Source organism: Lycorma delicatula, chromosome 3, assembly GCF_047948215.1.
Source record: "Lycorma delicatula isolate Av1 chromosome 3, ASM4794821v1, whole genome shotgun sequence".
Lineage (NCBI taxonomy): Eukaryota > Metazoa > Arthropoda > Insecta > Hemiptera > Fulgoridae > Lycorma > Lycorma delicatula.
This window is the reverse complement of record NC_134457.1, coordinates 73757066-73779593: the sequence shown is the minus strand read 5'-3', so window position 1 is coordinate 73779593 and position 22528 is coordinate 73757066. Positions and strand designations below refer to the sequence as shown.

The 22528-nt window shown below is 27.4% G+C and overlaps 1 protein-coding gene across 6 annotated transcripts in view; it reads left to right on the top strand.

Annotated features, from left to right (window-relative positions):
* The window catches only part of LOC142321696 (oxysterol-binding protein-related protein 9), a 365914-nt gene that overhangs the window by 69099 nt on the left and 274287 nt on the right, over nt 1-22528 (top strand). For 5 of the 6 annotated variants that reach the window (XM_075359988.1, XM_075359986.1, XM_075359984.1 and 2 more), the window contains exon 3: nt 11579-11611. The exons of the other annotated variant lie outside the window; for it this stretch is intronic. In XM_075359988.1, coding sequence (XP_075216103.1) covers nt 11579-11611 — 33 coding nt within the window. The remainder of the gene's footprint in view (nt 1-11578; nt 11612-22528) is intronic. 6 annotated transcript variants of the gene reach the window in all.

The window sequence follows — 22528 nt, the reverse complement described above, 5'->3', positions numbered from 1 at the left end:
TTCTCTAATTATCTCAACCCCAGCACCACCTAGCGGTTCCATTTTATACAAAAATATTTATTTTTATATAACTAACATATATTCCAAATTAGCCAAGTCGGACCATAAATGCAATTTTTTTCAAATATCAACTGTCTAGCGGGTCCATTTTTTGTGCAGGTAGTTCTTTCTATGTAAGTAACACATATTCTGAATATGAGCCAAATCGGTTCATAAATACAACTTTTCAAAATATCTCGACCCCAATGTCACCTAGTGGGTCCATTTTTTGCAAAAAGTATTTCTTTTCATGTAAAATATATATTCTGATTATGAGTTAAATCAAACCATAAATACAATTTTTTGAAATATCTCAACCCCAACGCCACCTGGCAGGTCCAAACTAATTCAGAAACCTTTGTGGCCGTGCACACAAAAACTCACCAAAGTTTCATCACAATCGGAAGTATGGTGTATAGATGTATATGGGACAGACAAACATCAATTCATATATATATATATATAATATATATATATCTAATATATATATATATATATATATTATATAATATATATATATATTGATCCTTAATATTTTCTTTTTGTGTTTTTATTATTTATTAATTCTTCTGTAGTTACTGATGATAATTTGTAACAGTTATGGTTTAACAATATGCACAGATTTTTACTTTCTTTTAATGGTTCTTAAGGAATTTTATTTTTTCTTTGGGATCATAGAAATACGTAATATGAGAAGTACTAAAAAAAAGGTTTATTACTACTTGATAGATTTTGTTTTTTACATTTCCATATTTAACTGTTCAAGGTAGGATTTAGTCAAAATCCACTCATTACAATTAGAACTTTTAAACTGATTTATTTATTTAGTACACATGTGTAAATGGATTGTGAAAAAAATTTTTTTTCTTATCGAGCCTATTCTTTCATTATTCATGATTATACTTGTTTATTATTTTATAAAGATTGAAATAGATTATAAATTAATGAATAGAAAAATATCTTATGATATTTAATTCTGTAAACATGAAGTTATGTAATTCACAACTGCATCTTGTAAAAAGATTTTTTTCAAGAATTATATACAATTATAAGAATTATTTTTTTTATTTATAAAAGTACTCAGCCTTTTTATTGATAAGATAATACATTACAAAAAACATATAATAAATCAACTAAGATGATGAAATGAAAAAGCACGCTTGATTTTCCTATTTACATGATGAATTGCAATTCATCATTCAAAAATAAACTTTGACTTGTGGGACACATAGTTATTTCCTGATAGGTATGTTTGTACTTGCTGACAGATTCAAGTTTATCTGTTTGGAAATTAGATTATTTTATTAGTAGAATATTACCCTTTTATAAACATCTGGTGGTTAAAATTTTATCAGTATTGTAATTAAGCTGTCAATTGTCAATTGTCCAAAAAGTGAAGAACATTTGTGGATAGCACTTTGCTGGTCATCTCTCATTTGCATAGTCACTTTACACATAGTCAACTAATCCAAGCTAAATTACCTCAATGCAGGCTAAGTTTCATGATTGTAAATATGTTGATTGATTGCAATGTGAAAAAAATTCTATAAAATCTGGAATTTTAAATGCGATACAGTTTTTAAAATCCAGTACTGCAAGAAGAGTTTGCTCAAGAGAAATTTATAGCTTAGTAAGAGCAATGTTTGGTATGAGTCGTGAATGAATCAAGTGTGAGAAAGTTGTGGCATTATGTTTAATGAAGGAAAATAAGATATTTATGAGAGATTTTTCTGGATGATTCCTCCTTATGATTAAAAAAAAAAACTAAAGTAAAATGAACAAAGTAATTTGCAAGGATGAATGATTATCGATGGATTATATAACTCATTAAATCAGGTTGTACTATTTTGTTTACAAAACTGTTTGTGAATATCATTAATATAACGAACTCATATGCTTTCTCCACTATTGTCTGAAGAAGTTAATTGAAAGTTAATGGGAGTTGCTTTTAAATCTGATTGATATAAATGAGAGTGATGAAGTTCTTAATTATACAGTTATTGGTAATGAAGTTTGGATCATCATAAAACTGCATGAAGTATAACTCCAACTAATGAAGTGGAATCATCCGAGAACTTCTTCAAAACTGAAGAAATTTAAGGATAGTGGTGGAGAATGGTTTTTTAAGCCTCTTACTTGAGGACTGTTACTCATTAATTTCAATCTAAATGGAATAACAATAAATGTACTGGCTTACTGTTATACATTTAATGACTTTGTAATGAAGAGCAAAATAAATGGCACAGCATAAAGTCAAGAGTCTTTACTTTATAATAACACTTGCCTCCATTCCACTCAGCTGCAAGAACTCAAGCATTTTGAGTTTGAAATGTTTGAAAAATTTAACTGAGAAGTATATTTAAGTACTCACTGATGCAGCCCTAATCTTGTCTACAGTGATTTCCATTTTGTTCATTAAATAGAAGCATTATAGGTAGCAATCATTTTGGAAGTGATGAGGTCTAAATAATTGTTACTATACTGTACTGGACTTACTATAGTAATGTTTATATCTAAAGTGTGACAGTAGGAAAATAATTTTGTTATAAGTACCAGATAAATGTTTTAAAGTTATTTCTTGTTTTAAATATATCACTGATGATTGTTCTTCTCTGCTGGGTTACATAATTTTGGTGATTGCAATTTTACACTATAAATGTAATGCCTTCTAACAGAAAGAGAAAACATTTAGAGAAAAGAGAAAACTGATATGCTATTGTGCTGCAGGATTTGTAACTTTACTTTATTTACATGTAGGTATTATGATTCAAGTATGTTCTTTTCCGTTAAATTTATCCTATAAAAGTATAGAATTTTATTAAAAATCTAAAATTACTAATTCATTATATATAATGGTTACTATGTATAAAAATTGAATTTATACGTAATAGTTTAAAAACAAATTAGAATTATCTGGAAGTTATACTGTGTCTTAAGAGTCCTGATCTGGTCTGATTTTCATTTGTTTTAAAAACCAAAAGCTTAAAATTTCAGTTAGTTTTAACTTAAACATTTTTGGTTGAATATTACAAGAACAGGAACACTAATATTTTACATATAGGTAAAATATAAATATAATTGAATATTACAAAAGCAGTGTCTTATACTGTAAATAATAATTTTAACATTTTTTGTTAAATTTTTCAAATTGTAGAAAACCACTATAATCTTTTTAAACTACGATTAAATACCTCTTTCTAATAAAAATAAATTTTAGTAAATATGATTGCATATTAACTGTTGTTGAGTTAAACTAAGCTATAAACTAATTTTTAGTTGAAGAAAATATCTATTTAATTTTGACTGAAAAAGAATTCAACTATTTAGTATATAGTTTGATTTTTTTTTTTTTTTAAAACTTTCTTGTTTTAGGTTTACATACTTCATGCTAGGTGTTAAATTGAAGTTTGAGTTATTTTTACTTTCCTGGAATCATTGCTCTAAACTATGTTGCAAGAAGGAAAGTATGGTAATCAATCAAAAAGTGGGGTTTGGGTTTATACATTTCTCGATGTTTCATGACCCAGGAACCCCAAAAAAAGAAAAAAAAGTGGGAGATAATGTTCGTATGTATGTAAATGTATGAACATATGTTGGCGTGTTTGAAAGCTTAATAATTTTGACTAAACAGCTTTTGATGAAATTTTGTACAGACTCATGTATATTGGACAATTGATGGTAACATTTTGGGGGCCAGTATCTCCAGAAGGTAGGATAGATAGTTTTTTGGGATCAATTTTCTAAAAATTTTGCAATTTAACCTTGCTTTATAGTAAGCTTTGTACACTGCATATATGGTTATTGTACCATTTTTAAAAAAGTTTTACCCCAAAATTCCTTCCTCCAAAAATAAAAAAAACATCTTTTTATTTATTGTATATTTTTTAACCAAATTTTTGTTATTCTTCCTAGGCATTGTAATAGTGCAAGTCAAAAAAAAAAAAAACACTTTTAAGGACAATGTTGGTTGGTTGGGGGAGCCAATCAAAGTTTAAAAAATATGAATTTTTGAACTTATTAAACTCTTTTGTTTTGGTTTCATGTATCATTATTTTTCCACTATATAAGAATAAATAAGCAGTGCCAGGAAAGTATAAACTTTGTTGTCAGGTTTTTTTACTAGCAAGCTTATCAGCTTGCTAGTAAAAAAAGCTTAATGTATTTAGGCATCTTTTGTTTGTGGTTGATTTCTATTCATGCATTGTGCTTGTGTAATGATAATCCAAAAAAATTACAATGAAATTCTAAACCATATGGTAAGAGTCTTGCAGATATTTCTTCTGCTCAAAAAAAAAAAAAAAAAAAAATTTCTCTAATATAAATAAATCGGTTTTTAACAAAATGATACTGATATCAAAAAAGGGTAAGACACTACATTTTTATTATCAAAATCTGTTATTAACTTAGAATTAAAAAATGTTTAAAAAATAACACATGTTAAATAAAACTCTTACCAACCCAATTTAATTTATATTTAATAGATATCATATTTACAGAAATAACACAACTCTTATGATTATTCGTTGTTTAATAAATGAAATCAGGCCTGTAAGAGTTTTATTTACCATGTATTTTTTTTTTAAAGAAAATTTAAATTAATAACAAATTTTTATAACAGAAATGTAGTGTCTTACCTTTTTTGATATCAGTATCATTTTGTTAAAAACAGTATTATTTATACTAAAGAAATTTTTGTTTTTGTTTTTTGAGCAGAAGAAATATCTGCAAGACTTACCATATTGTTTACAATTTCATTGTATTTTTTTTATATCACTGTGTTTTGTTAGATTATTCTTTTTTTTCTTTTTAAAGAATTACTGATTGTTATCTTATGAATTTATTATTAAAATTTATTGCCTTTCTAGAACAAACAATATATTTTTATACATTTTTTGAATTTCTTGGTCAATTTTTTTTTGTTGATAGTCATATTATTCACTTCATATCATATTTTTCCTTTTTTAATAAAATTAGTGTAATGACCTTCACTAATCGAAGATCCATGATGTAATATTGCACTTATTACTTTGTAAGTGTAACCCTAGATTTTTATTGTATCTGTGGATACATTTTTTATATTATTATTAAATTAACTTTTTTTTATTACTCCATCAGTTAGTTCAAATAGTTCAAATTATAGAATAAAAATTTTACCAATCAAATTTATCTCTGTTTTATGTGACAAATCTTTGTTGCCACATTTGCAACACTTTCCTACTGTTCATATTATTTGTGTTTTATTAGCAGCTATAATCTCTTGTAAACTAATACTTTTTATTTTTTAATGAAGGGATGGGAATTAAAAAATTTGTTTCATCTTTAGTACTTTCATTTATATAAGAGCATTTACTATTACAGCAAGCTTTAGTATATTTTCTTTCAAATTTTATTATTTCAAGTACATTATCAAGTACTGCTACCTAGCAGTGCGATTTGTAAACCTACCTTTTTGAGGAAAAAGAAACATAATCGAATCCCACGGTTCATCAAATGGAAGAAAAGACGTCTAACAAAATTTGAGGTATTTTTTGAAATTATTCTTTATTACAAATCTAATTGAACTGAAATATAATGTTTTCATGTGTGTTTTTGAATGGTTTTTCCCATTTTCATTTATCTTTTAGATTAGGTCATGTTTAGAACTGTAAACATAGTATGTTGATTTTGCCATGCTGTCCAGTTCTGCGGACTCTTACCGGCAAAGTTTGAATGAACTGCTTGATGTTTTTTCATTCTTTTAGTGCTGAGATTCAATTTATACACGAGTAGAAAACTTCCAGTTTTATATTTCATTTAACATTTGCAATTTATTTAATCCTTTTTTTTATTTAGAATAATTCATGAAGACTGTAACAAACTTTTCAGGATACCTTCTACTGATGAAAATAAAGAAGAAAGTTCATATAAACATAGGTTCAGAAATGCTTAGTTTCTTAATTAAATTAATTTTAGTTAGTTTCTTAATTTCACGCATTAGTGAGTGTCGGCTGGCAAAAGATTTTATCCTATTTCTGTGCCTTTGGTTAAATTAAGCCAGACTGTAATTCTTGGGACCGAAATTAAGAGGTAAATTTAGTGGTTTTATATAAAATCTGACCTAAAAAATAGTTCCCAGAACTGCATTTTTTAGTAGTTTACAGAAATCTGGGGTAAAAGACAATTTTTTGCCTTTTACTTATTAACTATTTTACCTTTTAACAATTTAAATTTTTTTCTGGGAATTCTGTTCTAAAAAAGTTCTGGCACCAATTTTTTTTCAATTTTTTAACTCAGATGTTATATAAAGCCCCTAAATTTAATTATTCATTTGGGTCCCAAGAATTACAGTCTGAATTAATTTTACCAAAAGCACAGAAACAGGGCAAAATTTTTTGCCAGTCAACACTCTATGAAGCATTTCTAAACTTATTCTTATATGAACTTTTTTCTTTTTTTTTACCAGTAGAACAGGCCATAACAATTTGTTCATGAATCAATTTATTTTATAAATAAAATGTGGGATTAATTTTATTTTTTTTTTTTTTAGCAAAGTGTTTGTTTTATAAAAATTTGTTTTATTTTAAGAGATGAGTTAAAACTATTTTTTTTTTATATTGCTGATATGTGTAAAAATAGCTTGAAGGAGACTTTCCAAACAATAGGTAATATGTACACATTGATCAGGTACAGTCATTTAAAACTATGAGAGTCTTTTACTACCATTGTTAAACTGAATCCTTAAGTATAAAAAATAACTGTTTTGTGAGGAAAGGAATTCATCACTGGAATAGAAGGTATTATCGATTAAAATGTTATTTAACAATCTGTTGAATGATTTGTTTACCATATCTAGATGTATCTTTTTTTTAAGTTGCTCCCACTCATGGTGGTTTTTAAAAAAATATTTTTAAATCATGTTATTTGGTGTGAATGCCACTCCTTAATCCTGATTTTATAATTATGAATATTTTCATTATTTTTAAGATTAAAAATTTTATATATTAATGGTTCCAATTTTAAATATACAAACATTGAACTATCAATAAACCATGTAAGTATATAGAAAAACCTCCGTACGTTTGTTTCTTATTTAATTGAAACTTAATGGCACTTTCTTAAATTAAATTTTTTTTTTGTAAATTAGGTCATGATGAGGCACTCGTTGAGCAATTCCATATGTATTACCTGACACATGGTACAATATAGTGGGTTCAAATATGTGTACTATTATTATATTGGAATACATACATTTTAGTAGTATAGAACCAATCAGCTATCAGAAAAGTGAGAATACTTTCTTGCTGAGGAGCGATTTCTCTTTCTTTTTGTTGCTTCACTAAAGGAATGAATTCTTAACAATACAGATCATTAACAGATGTATGATTTTTCAAGAATCATGTTATCAGTTTAAAATAATGATGAACTTAAAGAAATGTGTCTCGTACTTGTAAACTGTGTATATGCAAAGGTAATCCAGTTTTATGAATTGAATAACAACTCAAAAACAGTTAGAGATAACAATCTGAAATTTTATAAGTGATAAGATAAGAGAATGAGCTAGCTTATGTAAAAAGCTGAACACACTTTAACAAATGTTTTTTTTAGCAACAAATTATCAAAATAAATGTGTGCAACAGAAAGCCAAAAAACAATACTTTTTTATTCTCATTGTTAAAACATATCCTAAAAAGTTAGTAAAAAAATAAAATTTTAATATAATCAAATACAGACTAAAAGATAATGCAGTTTGTTTTGCAATTGATGTACAGTTTTATTTATAAAACTTCTAATCTTTCTATTCTTAGATATATTTTGTATGGGATTCAAACATTATTATTTAATTTTTTGTGGGAAATTGGATTCTCATGAGTTTTGTGATGTTTATATTTTTATTATGCAGATAACTAATCAACAGATTTTAGAATTGGTATTCTAAAAAGGAGGATAAATGTGTTAAAGCCAGAAGTAAAAATTTTGTTTTCTAATAATGAGGTTACTTTTTTTCTATATGATATTAAATTTTTATGTAATATGTGTATATATAAATATTATATTTATATCATCTGAGATGAGTTACTTTTCATATTACTGGAATTATAATTCTTAGAAAATACTACCGTAACTGGTATTAGGAGTCCTGGTTTTTTCCCGTTTGGGATGTCAGGCATTAGGCTTGTTATGCAGTCGCCAGACAGGAAGTAGAGTACTTGGATCCCAACAGATTACATAACAAATTTATCAACTCTGCAGCCTTAGATGGATCTGAGCTACACCCGCTGAACCCAAAATGGCAAAGAAAATACAAATAATAAGAGAAACAAGGAGAGTGACAAGAAAGAATGATCTACCATGGAAGAACAATAGCGAGGGATAAACTATCTTACCGAGCAATTATTTCAAAGTCTCCTCCAGGCGATGAGAAAAATTTCTGCCCACAGTTCTTCAGAAGAGTACTTTTTATCCAGGGTGGAAACATTAATAATTTTGGGTTGATGTGGCTAATATTTGATGTAAAATAAACTACTTTTCTCAAGAGATTTAAGATCCACTTGAGAACAGATAAAGACTTGCTGATGGAAGTATCTCGGTTTACCTAGGAAATATTCAACCAGATCCTTTGAAAGGGTCACTTAATAACTGGATTAATTTATAATCAGATATGACAGTTTTTTTATTTATACATGTTAATTGACATTGTAGCTTTACAAGTTATCTTATTAACAACTGCTGATAGAATCAGCTTGACTGCTGGTGCTAGTTAATCTCATTCATTAATTTTCTTTTTTACCATGCCAGCCACCTGGTAATCAATAAAGTAATAATATAAATTTAATATTTCAGTTAAATCTCTTGCATCACTGAAAACTATTGCTTTTGCTTTTGCTTCAGAAAATCTTGTTTTTGCTTAGTTTTAAGAAGTGTTGTCATTACTTGTATTGTTTATTTTACAAAATAAACTTATTGTTAATGTTTATTTTATTTTATTTTTGATACTGAATAAAATATAAATTGGTAGAACCAGATTTGTTAATCAGAGTAGGTGTATTTTGTTAATGTCATTTTTTAAATAATTTTCAAAGCTTTGCTAAGTTTATGCTCTCATTACGTATAAGGTTATTTGTCTTTTCACATTGGAATTGTAATCGATTGTTTAAAATAAATTTTGAAACAGCAACTGAGTGTCTTATGCTAGACTAAAAATGACTAAGAGAGCTAAAATTGGTGAGCTACAAAATATTTCATTTACAAAACACCATTTTTGGTTTTCTTGCAACTACTAAAATTAAACTGAAAAAATTTAAGTAAGTGTGGGAGTGTTATCATTGCCATGCATGTATACTGTAAGGGAATATATTCATTTTTTGGGTTACTGAATGAACTCAGGATTATTCAGGTACTGTGCTCAATACCAAAAATAGTGATTGAAATTCTTTCTTTAAATTCGTACATATGAACTGCTCATATCATTGGCTAGTTCTAGATTCTGTTTATCTTCCTGATACTATATTATTATAAATAGTAAATTGTTTGCAGCGCTGAAGCTGTTTACATGTATTTGTTAATATTTCAATTTTATATTTATAGAAAATAAAAAAAAGGTTTAATAATTATAAAATAGTAACAGTGTCTTGGAATTGTTCAGTTCATTGTTTATTATATTTTCATATCTAAATGGTGTCCAGCACATAACACATTATGTGGGTGAAACTAGAATTTGAATGTGTTTTTATCTTAATATTTTAGACAGGAATAGTCTTGAGTGATCCTGAGATAATGTAGGTAACTTACCTGTCAAATATATGAGTAATGTATATGAGTGGAAAACATTTAACTTAAGTTACATGAAATATTATATGAAATATGATATGTTACATGAAGTATTCTGCAATATTTCATCTTAGCAGATATTTTACATCTGCTAAGATGAAATATTGCGCCTGATCAATGCTGGTAATCTAAACTTAAAAATTTAATTAAATTTTTAAAGTAAAAATAAAAAATTAAATTTTTTAGGTAAACTTAAGGTTTACCTGAAAAATATTTGTTAATATGTGAAATGTACTTTTGAATATTTACTTTTTTGACTTTTACATAACTTCAAAAATGTGTACAATCTACAAGCATTTTTTATATGAGGAGTCCATTTTTTTTCTGAGAGAAAAAGAGGGTAGAGTATAGTATTATACCTTGTTACTGCCCATTCTATCTAGAAAGCATTATTTATCAAAAAAATTGCCGTTCCTTAATTACGTCATTTGTAGTTTATTCACCCTTCAAAGCAGTACATACTGAAGTAGTCATTTACTTATTATTTATTACAGTGGGCCTCTTAGAAGCGTTTACTTTATGTAAATTAATTTTTTTTGCTTGTAATTTGTTATGAACAGTGTGGAACCTCCTAATATTTATAATTTGTAATTTTTCACTCGTGTCAGATTCTCTTTGAATTTAGAAGCTAAACTGCCAGTTTCAAATAAAACTATAGGTAAACTATGTTTGCCGGCCTCCGTGGCGCGAGTGGTAGCGTCTCGGCCTTTCACCCGGAGGTCCCGGGTTCGAATCCCGGTCAGGCATGGCATTTTTCACACACGCTACAAATCATTCATCTCTCATCCTCTGTACAGTAATGCTTAACTGCGGCCCCGGAGGTTAAAAAGAAAAAAAAAGAAAAAAGGTAAACTACATTTAATAACAATTAGACTGAATTTAAATTCTGTTAAGTTATCACCTGCCACGTTTCTACTTCTCAAAATGAGTACATAACTGTTGATAAAAGCATAATTGTAGTTCCAATAAATTGGTAGTAGATCGTGGAAATACCTAATATTAACTGTAAAGGTGTTAAGGATAACATGACTGGATAACATGACTACTGAAAAATTAAGTGATTAAAATGAAAATGAAATTTAACCAGTTTTGCTGATGCTTATGTTATTATATTTGCTGTGTGTGTTCATAGACATTTAGATGGTAACTTAAATGTGAAAAAAAATTGATTACGTTGGTAAATTATAACCTTTCTTCTTCTTTTAAATCAACAAAATCTAATCAGAATACATAATAAATAAGTATTTTATAATAAGTATGTACTTATTATAAAACACTCACTTTTTAAAATAATTTCTTACATTGTCAAGTATATTTGTTTCACTCATTCCTCTCTCTTTCTCTCTCATTTATTTCATCCACTCTTACCTCCACTATCATTGTTTTTGTTTAACATGAAATGAAGTCGCACAAAAATAACTTGTCCCAGTTATTTTATGTTAAATGTTTTCCATTATTTAATATATATTCTATTGAAAGAAAACTCCCCTTGTATAAAAAAAAGTTGTAAGTACCGGTAAATTATATATTATTAAATGTACATTTACATTGTTTTTTTAAACTACATAAGTTGTTGACATTACATTGGCATTGTATTTGTTTCATAGGTACATTAAGTGCGGTTTATTAGTGGTAAAATTATGTTTAATCATGTTTTTAGGAAAATTATTTTTCTAAATGATGTCATTCTTACATTGTCTTTTGTTTTTGTTTTTTCTTATATAAACTGTAGATTTCTACCATGAGGAATTTCTGTGGACTTTGGGTGGGTTATGTGTACTATTTCTGTTCATTATAAAGAAATATGTTTTGCTTTCTGAGCATGCTAATGGCTGTGGTATGTTGATAATCACATTTTTATTCAGGTGTTCGTTTTTTTCTTTTTCCTTTTTTAAATGGGTTAGTTCTAATATTTAATACTAAATGCATTACTTTATCAGTGTTAATTGTTTTTAATAGTTAGTGTGCATGAGTTTTCTTATTGTGCAGTAATTTTTGTTTTTGATATTGGGAATCCTTAATTTAGTACAGTACAATGCTTATGTAATCATATGGTTTTATGTAAATGTACAGCGAGTTTGTTAGAAAAAACAATTTTAAATATAAATTAGCGAATCTGGAGTTAAATAGTGTAATTTCAAATTAAAAAACTACTTCAGATATAATTTTATAAATTTTAGTATAAACTAGAATTTATTGTTTTGTAAATTAAAAACTTAGAAAATAACAGAAAATATAGTTAGGGAATGAACTATAATACGATTATTTGTGTGTTCTTTGTGATTGTTATTGTTGTAAATGTAAGTTATTTGTAATTGCTGTATGTATTAATTTAAAGGTGAAATGTTTTTTAAAATTAATGTAATATTAATGTCAAATGAAATTCATTTCACGTGTAGCTTTTCCCAGAAATAGATTTTGATTATAACCATACAGTTAATCTTTGTAAAATAATTAGTGCTACAATTCACCATTACACTTTCATTTGCACGTTTGTGTGGTGCATGCTGTACACATACAAACACTACTAGTATGTGATTCAGTAGTAAAAAATAAAATTTACATTCTTAAGATAGAGATTGTTTTATTACTTTTAATTTCTTATATTTACTCTATGAAAGTAAAACCAAATTTTAAGAGTAAGTGTCATTATATACGTTTATATTTATGTGATAATAATATGTGCTTGTGTGTAAATTTGTGGTTCATTACTTCTGAGAAGTTATACTTCTTCAGTTCTGTCAAAACTGATCTTATGTGTGTTGAAAAAGCTATCTATTCTGTCTATTAGTGTGATGTTCACATCTTAAGATTGTAGCTTTTTTGAATCCCAAACAATAGCTATGTAACAGACATTTTATCATTAGAATTAGAAGCAAACATCTCATTATTTTTTTAATTAGTAGTTGATCACAATGATCTTTTATCATTGTGTTCAAATTATGTAGTTTTTCATAGTATTTTAGTGCAAGTACAAATGTATCTAATAAGAATGATAAATTTATAAAAACATCATTGGTGTTGTATTGTTTTAAATAAAAGGTACTTGTATGTTAATGGATTGTCTATTATGTGTATGTTTTTTTTTAACTGAAGTTAAGTGAATAAAAAAAAAATGTATGCTTGATTTGTATATCACATCTAAATAATAGCGTAGAATTTAATGATTTCTTCAAAAAATTATACTTTACACAGGTCCATGTTTCTGATATATTTATATGGTAAATGAACTCCATGAAATAGTTTTTTGCTAGATGAGTGTTTTAATCTTTCAGATATTCTGTGTTAATCAATTATCTTGATAAATAAAGCTGAATAATTTATCTCTTGGTATCCAAGAAAGCATATTCTATGAATTTATATTCTTTGTTTGTTACGGACTTGTGAGCATCCTTGTATTGTAAGACATTTTGAATTGGATACCAGGTGAAGAATTCATTAAATTTATTTTCTGTAGCAAGGAAAGCAAGTGTCAGCCTACTTAGAATGTCTGAAATATTTCAGATTACCCTCTATTATTGTTTTAATATGCTGTTTTAACAGCTGTAACTGTAACAGTTGTAGTTGAGTTACAGTCATAGAAACAGAGTCACAGGTCAGTTGAAAAATTATATAACCGTCCTCAAGAATAACAAGAAATCCATGCTTGTCTTACAAGGGATAATGAGGAGGAGTAGAGTGGTTTCTTGATATGCACGTGATATTCAGCCCCACAAATAAGGTTTTCATTCTGTTCATCACAGGGATTAGTTGTTTAGTGAACACATTATTCCAAGAGAAAGTATCTGTGACTTAGTGCCTGACATACCGAAGTGCTTTATACGAATCATATTTATAAGAAATACTGGTACAGGTAGTGTAAAACGATATGTATCCCCCTCTTTTATGAAATGATGCATTATATACACTGATTCAATTCAACAGGGGAATGATAAATTATATAAGGATGAATTTTATTTAGCTTATGTTCATGGTAAATCCTAACTTTAAGTGAATATCATTTACATATTATTATTACTCTTAGATATACGTAGTAAAACATTTTTAATTAGCTTACCTGACCTGAGGCTTAAAAAACAAGTACACCTCATACAGTAAATAATTATTTGAAATAAAAAATAAAATGATAGAAAATAAATATAGAATTTACTTTTCTTAAATTGTGCTATTTACAAAATTATGTAACTGGTAACAAACTAAAATTATGGCTAATATAATTGTTAGTAATTCAGGTTTTCATCATTAGAATAAGATCTTAAAATAGTAATAATAGAATAATAAACACAGTTTTTAATATCCAATTATTATGAATTTAACTCATTTTTAACAGGAGTCCTTGCCAAAATCATTATTGCTTGGAAAACATCTAAAACATTCTCTATCTATATTCTGATGCAATTAATCATATCAGTTATTACAACTGCTACAGCAGCAATGATCCCCCTCTCCCTCACTCACTTTTCTCTCTCCCTCCCAAGTGCTAGGAGATGTAGACAATGATTTTGATAAAGCAACATAAAAAAAATCTGTAGGAGTCAGATTCAGGCTTCTTATTCGACCAGGAAACAGTCAGCTCATCATGCAATGATCAGCAAACCTATATTTAAAACCACTTTAAACATTATAATTATAGTGGTTTATTGCAATATTTTGTGAAAGGTGTACTTCATCTATATCCATTTAACTGTAGATTATTTCACACAATTTTTTTTTATCTTGGGAGAGTAATAAATATATTCACCAATTTCATTTGGTTGTTGAGAAAAAATTCTAAACCTGTGAAATCTAAACTTTAAAGCTGTGATGGTTGACACATACTTTTGTATGAAAAGTTGCCTCATCAATTAACATAATGCTTTTAAGAAATTTTCATCATTGTTAACTTTATTAGTAGGATGAGAGATGGTGTCATTGATAGCTTATTTAAAATCACTGCAATGAGTAAAATAAAAACTAAATATTTGTTCAGTACAATAATCAGATAAGTTGAAAATTATCACAAGTATTTATAATGAAATCATGGATAGCTTTTTTTGATAACCCAGTATTTTATACGTAAAATTTTATATTTTATTGAAAAAGGTGATATGTTTTTTAAGATATCATGTGGATTCAAATGGACCTTTTTATTGTTATTTTTTCATTAATTAGGTTGCATAAAACAGAATTTTAGTCAGTATAGAGTGTTATTATGAAAGAATGATAGGTATAGGACATTATTTATTTTCACATTCCATTTGTTATATTCTAACCAGTATATAAAATGCATTATGTTGCTGCCAATTTAACACCTTTTTTAATAATCCTTGTTTTTATTAAGTAATGTACTTTTATTTGTTTTAAATACTGTTCAGTCACAAATACTTGATGTATCGTATTTAAATATTTATTTGAAAATAATTGATCAATCACCACCTTTCAGCAACTTTGTATATTAAAAAAAAAGAAAAAAGTAATTATACTTTCTTTGTTTATATAATTCTTTTATGTTAAAATAAATAAATGGAAATTGTATGTTTAACATAATTTTTCTATATTTATTCATTGCTTTTATTTTCATACCGGAACAAAATGATGTATCTTATATTCTAAAAAAAAGTATAGAAATGAAAATATTATGAATTAAGAGTTAAAAATAATTTTGAAACTTTAAAAAAAATATTTAGATTCAAAATTCTCATATTTAATCACTAATATCTTTAATCAAATGATAACAAATTTCTGTTATTTTAAGGATTATTGGTTATTACTGAAATATTATTCGTCGTAAAATTTTGACTTTTTTTGTATATAGGTAAATGTTTCTTCTGCATTAGAAATTACTGGTCATTTTTCATTGCAATAATTACAAATGGCTTTTGTTGAATTGTGATGCTAAGTTTTAATTTGCATGTTAAATTTACCTCACCAATAATGTTAATTGCTTTGCCACTCTCTGTTGATGCTTATTAAAATATAATATTGCAAATATTTTCTGTGGTTTAATATTCTTTGGGATGCTATCTATCTTTGAAAAAAAATTATTGTCCAGTTGTTTTGTAAGGTTTCTTTGAAGAATTGCAATACAGATTTTATGTCTACCTGTATGAAAGATATTTCAATTCAAACACTTAAAACTATAAACAGTTCAACTATAAATTTTAAATTAGACATTAAAGAATATTTATTTGGCTTTTTTTGTATGAAAGGTACTGGTTTTTCAAAAACTATTGACTGAAAAAAGTATTGTAACAAGACCAGTATAGTGGACCTGAGTAATGAATTCCTACCAATTAAGAAGAAAGTAGAAAATATAATAATGGGAGGAATCCAGAAAGGGGCTGAAAGGAATCCTTTTAGTAAAGGTAACAGGTTCATTTAACAATCGTCTTGTAATACTGCCCACTGACACACATAAACAAAGGTTAGGAATGCATGGGAATGAAAGGGCTCGGTTGATCATTCTCACACTCAACTAGGGTCTGGTCTGGCAGGTAAAGAAGGTAGGAGTATAAATATTCCAGGGAAGACCAGTTGAAATTAGTTTTGAAAATTAGTGAGATGTTACATTAGTCAGCGAGAGTATTCTGCGAGGATATCAGTGAAGAAGAGAATTTCTAGTGAACTAAGTTTAGCGCGATTATGGTAACATTACAAGTAATTACAATACATGAAAACAAGAAATGGTTCGGTGAGTTATTGTTAGACTATAAGTGAAAGAGATAATGTACTAAATTTCATTCATAAACCATTAGGGTGGTTTAATTTGTGAACAGCAAAGGTATTTGCAGTAAAAGAACTTTATACTTAGTCTTATCTATTGTACTATTGTTGTTAATACAAGACTATTGTGGTTAAAAGTGTTAAGACTAGTGGTCATGCTAATGTCTTTTGTCAATGGGACTGAATTCTAGTTTTCATTATTTATCTACTTGTGAATAAATTCTGACGATTACTTTAAATTTTGTTTTGTATGTAATCACTGTTTATTATTATTGTTATTACTATTATTATTGGTTGTTGTGGTTGATTACTACGATCATTATTTGTTTATTTATTACTGTCATTATTCTAATTAGTGTTTTGAGTTTATTATTGTTGCTTATTATTATTATTACTATTTTCATTATTATTGATTTGTCTTGTTTTATTTATGTTCTTTACCTAATAAATTGCAATTATATAAACATTTTCAATTGTCAGTCTCTCGATATCCTGATCGCGCTGTTAACATGCGACAGCATGTTATGTAATTTTGGAAAATAGATTATTTTAAAATTGTGGAAAGTGTAATTTTAAAATTATAATTAATTAGTTTAATAATTAGAAATAATTAAGCTTGATTAGATTTATTGACATTCTTCAATGTCAACTATGTGAAACCTGATTTACACTAACATTGTGAAATGGAATTTTTGTGTAATTTAAGGAGTTACTTCATTTCTCTGAATAATTTTCTATTAATGAAATTCTTTTTATGTTAATCAGTAAAATTTTTCAATGATACTAATTTGATTTATTGACCTTTGCGTTTATATAGAAATTCTTATATTGTTCTCAGGTAGCTAAAATATAGTATTTCAGAAGGCCCAATAATATGTAATGATGTACCAAAATTGCTTTTATAAAATATGAGAATTAATTAATATGAAGATTGTATGGAAAGTAACTTACATTAATTTTTAATAATAAAAGAAAAACACAATGCAACATTTTTATTACATACGAATTCTACCTGTATATAACCAACCTCCCTTCCTTGAAGGATCATAAAATTCACCTGTGATTTGAACTAACCTTCCACATTGTTTTGTAACTTTCATCATCTAAATACTGGGATACAAACCATTTCTTCCATGGTTATAAAGTGATTATAATTGTCAGGCATCAAATCTGGCGATGAGGAGTTGATAATACACTTCCCACTTTAGTTTTAGCCAAGTTTGAGTAGTTTATGTAGGCATTGTTATGGAACAAAATTTAATGTGCCAAAAGATTGTTTTCAAAGACCCGTAACTTTTTATGAGTATTTTTAAATACTTAGTCATTATTAAATACTAGTCAACCAACAAGACTCTTCTTTTGTTCCATAAGACAGGTGTGGAATTGTTCTTCGCAGAAAAAGTTTGCCAGCACTTTTTAGTGTATGGTGAGCAAGTTTGGCCACAATTGATTGATTGATTTTTTTTTATTTCTTATTTCTGTGTTTAAATAAAACCCAAGTATCATATAAACTATATAACAATTTTAAAAATGCTTCACTTTTAAACTTTGTAACATTCAAGAAAGGTTAGTGCCGACCTGTCGATTGTTTCTTGTTTTACTTTGAAGAAAATTTGAATTCTCTGGTAGTTTAGTGTTACTTTGTTATTTCACAAAGAATTGAGTAAGAGATCTGAGAAAGTAAATTGGAAAGGTTCTAAAATGATTTATCTCAAACAGTATTGTCATTCTTCTAACCAGTTAATCATTCATAACTGTCAGTCAGCTACTTCTCATTCATCATGGACATTGGTTACCCACTTCAAAAATGTACCTTACCATTGCATCCCTCATCAGCTTTACTTGTGTTAAAGAGAACATAACCTCTGAAGACATGTTTGATGAAATGGATGATGGATTTCATAATTTCAAACTCTTTTATAATATCTGACAGTGCAGAGTAATTACTGCATGTACTTTATTGCTGATTGATTTGTCAAATGCAGTATACATTTCAAGCAGTTGTTGTATAAGCAACAGCAGTACAGATCTTCTACCACTGCTAAATGTGTAGTTAGTCCCATTACATTGCTGCGCTAAGAGGTGTCATTACCTCAAACCTTGCATACTATATATAAAATATAAATTTTGGGTACCCCTTATAAAAGAAAATATTAAATTTTACAGACCTACTATTGTCCAGTATGATTTTAGACCTACTATAATTTTTATTAAAATTCAATATTGAAGTGAGTTTTATGGCTGAAATAACATATTAGGAGCTTAAATTTTATCTCAAACTACTTTGAAATTCAAAATTAAATTGTTTGTACTGAAGCCAATGAGCACACTTCTTATACTGGTGCTTTATTTTAACACCAGTGAAAGAATGTATAGTAATAAAAGAATGGAGGACAAAATTATGGACATTTAAATTTAATATAAGAAATACTATGAATAGTATGTTTAATTTATTGACTTTTTGTTAATTTTTTTTCTTTTAGGTTGTAAGTTTTTTCTAGAGATTCACTAGCTATTCTTTAACAGCAAAAACGATTTTATTGGCTTTTAATAAAAGTGTTATTCATGTTTTATGAAATTACTTCATTAAGGGAATTGAGTTGTATATACAGATTTCTATACATGTGTAGGAGAAATTAAGTGGAAAAAGATGCGATCGTACTGCAAGTTAATTTTGTTGGAAAGTAGGTGGTAATAGTGTTGTGTCAAGAAGCCACACCCTTGTCAGTTTAATCTGGCATTAGTTGTGACAGCCCTTGAGAATAGTGATTGTTGTTACTGCTGGCACCTTTACATCATACCACCGCTTCATTCACTACTCACCACCTTACCTTCCTATTTCAATCATTGAACCCATTCTCATTTCCCCCTCTACCTCTCATTGAATAATATTACTTACCTATTATATTATAATCAGTTGACCTTTTCACAGTATTTTGATGACTACTATTCATTAGATTTCTTTTATTCTAACTGTGAAATTTATTAATTTAGAAATGAAGAACTTTAATTAATACTCTCCTTAATGAATGGGAATATGTATGGAAAAGGTAGATGTAGATTCGGTGAGTGATTTATAATGAAGCATTTTTTTATATACGCACATCTAAAAATTTGTGTACTTTTTTCTTACAACTAAGATTTATTGTTGATGCTCATTGTAATGTTTATATATTATATATATTTTTTTATTTTAATTTTACTGTTTAAAAATCATCTTATGTAATAATAATCTTATTTTAATTTTATTATAAATCCATTTATATCTTTCAAAATTAAATATTTTGTAAGTGTGGGTGAAGACAATTTTATTAAATAATAAATTCAAAATGTAAACATGCTAGAAGAATGTTACAAAAATGTGATTAAATTTGTTTCTATTTGATTAAAAGAAAAAAAAAATTGATAAGAGTTTGATAATAATGTTTGCATAAAATCAGAATGAATGATTTTTCTCTTAAAAAGAGAAGGAATGTGCTTTTCATCAGAAATTTCATAGAAAAAACATAAAACAGCAATTTGTTTAATAAATATACTTGTAAAAGATCGTTAAAAAGTTCTAAAACTAAGAAAAATCATTATCATCAAACCACTGCTAAATTTGTAGAATCAGTAATATCATTGATATAAAAAAAATAATTGATCAGGTGAATTGGGTACATTTAAATTGTTTACTAACACAGTTTATGTAACTGAATAACTATCTGAACTAACTGTGTTGTATTGCTCTTTAAAAAAATTAAGGAGTTATTGTTAAACAGTGTGGTTCAGTTTATTTTAAATGACATTTAGATTGTTTAAACATGTTACCTATTTTCTCTTGACTTAATTTACAACAATTTTCTCAGAATAAAACTAAAAATGCAGTACCTTATTTATTTGCTGGTATTTAACATTTATAATCTAAAACATCTGTTTTGTAAGATTTTTTTATTATTACTAATGATAACACTACTGGGACCCATTAAATAATCTTGCAAGTGAAATATTTTATAAAACCACTAATTTTGCACCATAATTTATGTTGTGTGCATTTTAATATAGCACATTGTTTTACTTGGAAAGCTGAAATCTAGGTAAATGATTTTTTGCTGACTCTTACTCGAAAACAGTGTTCCAAGACATACAATAAATTTAATTAACTATACTAAAATTTATTTTCCAACTCTTTATGAAGGTTCTGTTTACACTGCTCAGTGTATCTTAAAAACAAAATGTTTTATTCTGTTTGTAATTTGTTTTTTGTGTCTGGTTGCCGATAGGTCTGAATTTAGTTGATTGTTGTTGGTATAATGGTATTATATGTTATTGATTTTCTACATTTCTGTTAATAGTAAATAGAAGATTGAATTCAATTTTTAATGAATCTACGAGAAGTTTCATATCTACTGTAAAAGAGGTCATGTGTGTTTATTTGGTAGTGACATTATTACTAAATAATTTATTCTTTAAATTTATTTTACTTACAATTTTCAAAAATTAAATCAATTACAATTTTTAATATCATTATTATGCTCTTAGTTAAGAAATTCCAGTTATTTCTAGAAGGAAATCATGACAAAATGCATTTATATTATTTACTTTTAACAAAGTTAATTAATTAGTTTTAAAGTAATAATTTGGTTGAAGTATTATGTGGTTGACAAATGGTATATAGTACTGAAAAAATATGTTTTTATGTTTATATAAACTTAAGCATAATTTTATTAATATTGTACTTTTGAGTTTTTTTTTTAAGAATTATGTTTTTGTATTACTGGGGAAGTTAAAAGCTTTAATTAAATAATGTTAATATGCATGAAATAAGTGGATGAGTGAGATCAAAATGTAGATTTTTGCTATATTTTTTATTGTTAGTCTGCATGGTTGTTTAAAAGTTCATCTACTTTTTAAATGGAGTGTAGTTGCCGTACAGTTCGGTTTCTCATTTAAAAAATTGACACTTGAATTACTTTGTGATATAATTGTGGTAACTTTCACTACATTTCATTATAAATGTAAAAAGTAAAATAAAATAATTATCTAAAGTATATAAGGAGTTCCCATAAATTATATTGTAATGTATTAAAAAATTTGGAATTGCAAGTAGAATTTAATTATTATATGATTACAAAAAACTGTCTGGCTGAGAAAAGTATTTTCAAATAAAATCCATTGCTTTAGTGTGATTCTCAATGTAATGGTAAAAAATTTTCAGTTTTTTAAATCCTTCTACTCTTATTTCATACTGCATTTCAGAGATGAAGAAATGAAACTTTTTTTTTTGTAGTGACTAGAAACGAAAATATTTAGGCTTGTTTTGCTTTAAAAATCCATTTCTTTATTAGGGATTGAATCCAAGAGGTCTTGTTTAACTGTTTGAGTTCAAAATACGCTAGAAACCAAAATATTTAGGCTTGCTTTGCTTTAAAAATACATTCCTTTGATAGGGATTGAATCCAAGTGATCTTGTTTAACTGTTTGAGTAGACTAATTGCTTTCCCAAAGGTATCATTAAAAATAGTTATAATGATTTTCAGATCAGTTCAGTTATATGTAGTTAATCTAGAAAGTGTGCACTTGAGAAGAACTCGAACAGATGCATCCTGGAAGGGGTCCAAAGGAGAATAGCCCTCAGGATCGTGTCTGCCTACTCTTCAGTCTCAACAGAGGGTGTCCTAGTTATTACTGGAGTTCCCTCCTCCCTGCTAGTTGGTAGTGATGCGGTGTGACATCATTAGGGGAGGAAACAAAGTAACTGGTGGGCGGGCATGATACGACAGTGGCAAAGGAGGTGGGATCAATCATCAACGGAGCGTTGGACCCACCGCTTAATCAAACAGGTTGCACCATGGATTGACCGCAAATTTGGTCAACTCAATTTCTGGCTAACCCAGTTCTTAATGGGGGCACAGGGTCTTTAGATCATATCTTTTTGGGAGGGGGAGGGCTATCGCTTCTGAGTGCTTATATTGTGGAGACTATGATTTCCCTGAACATG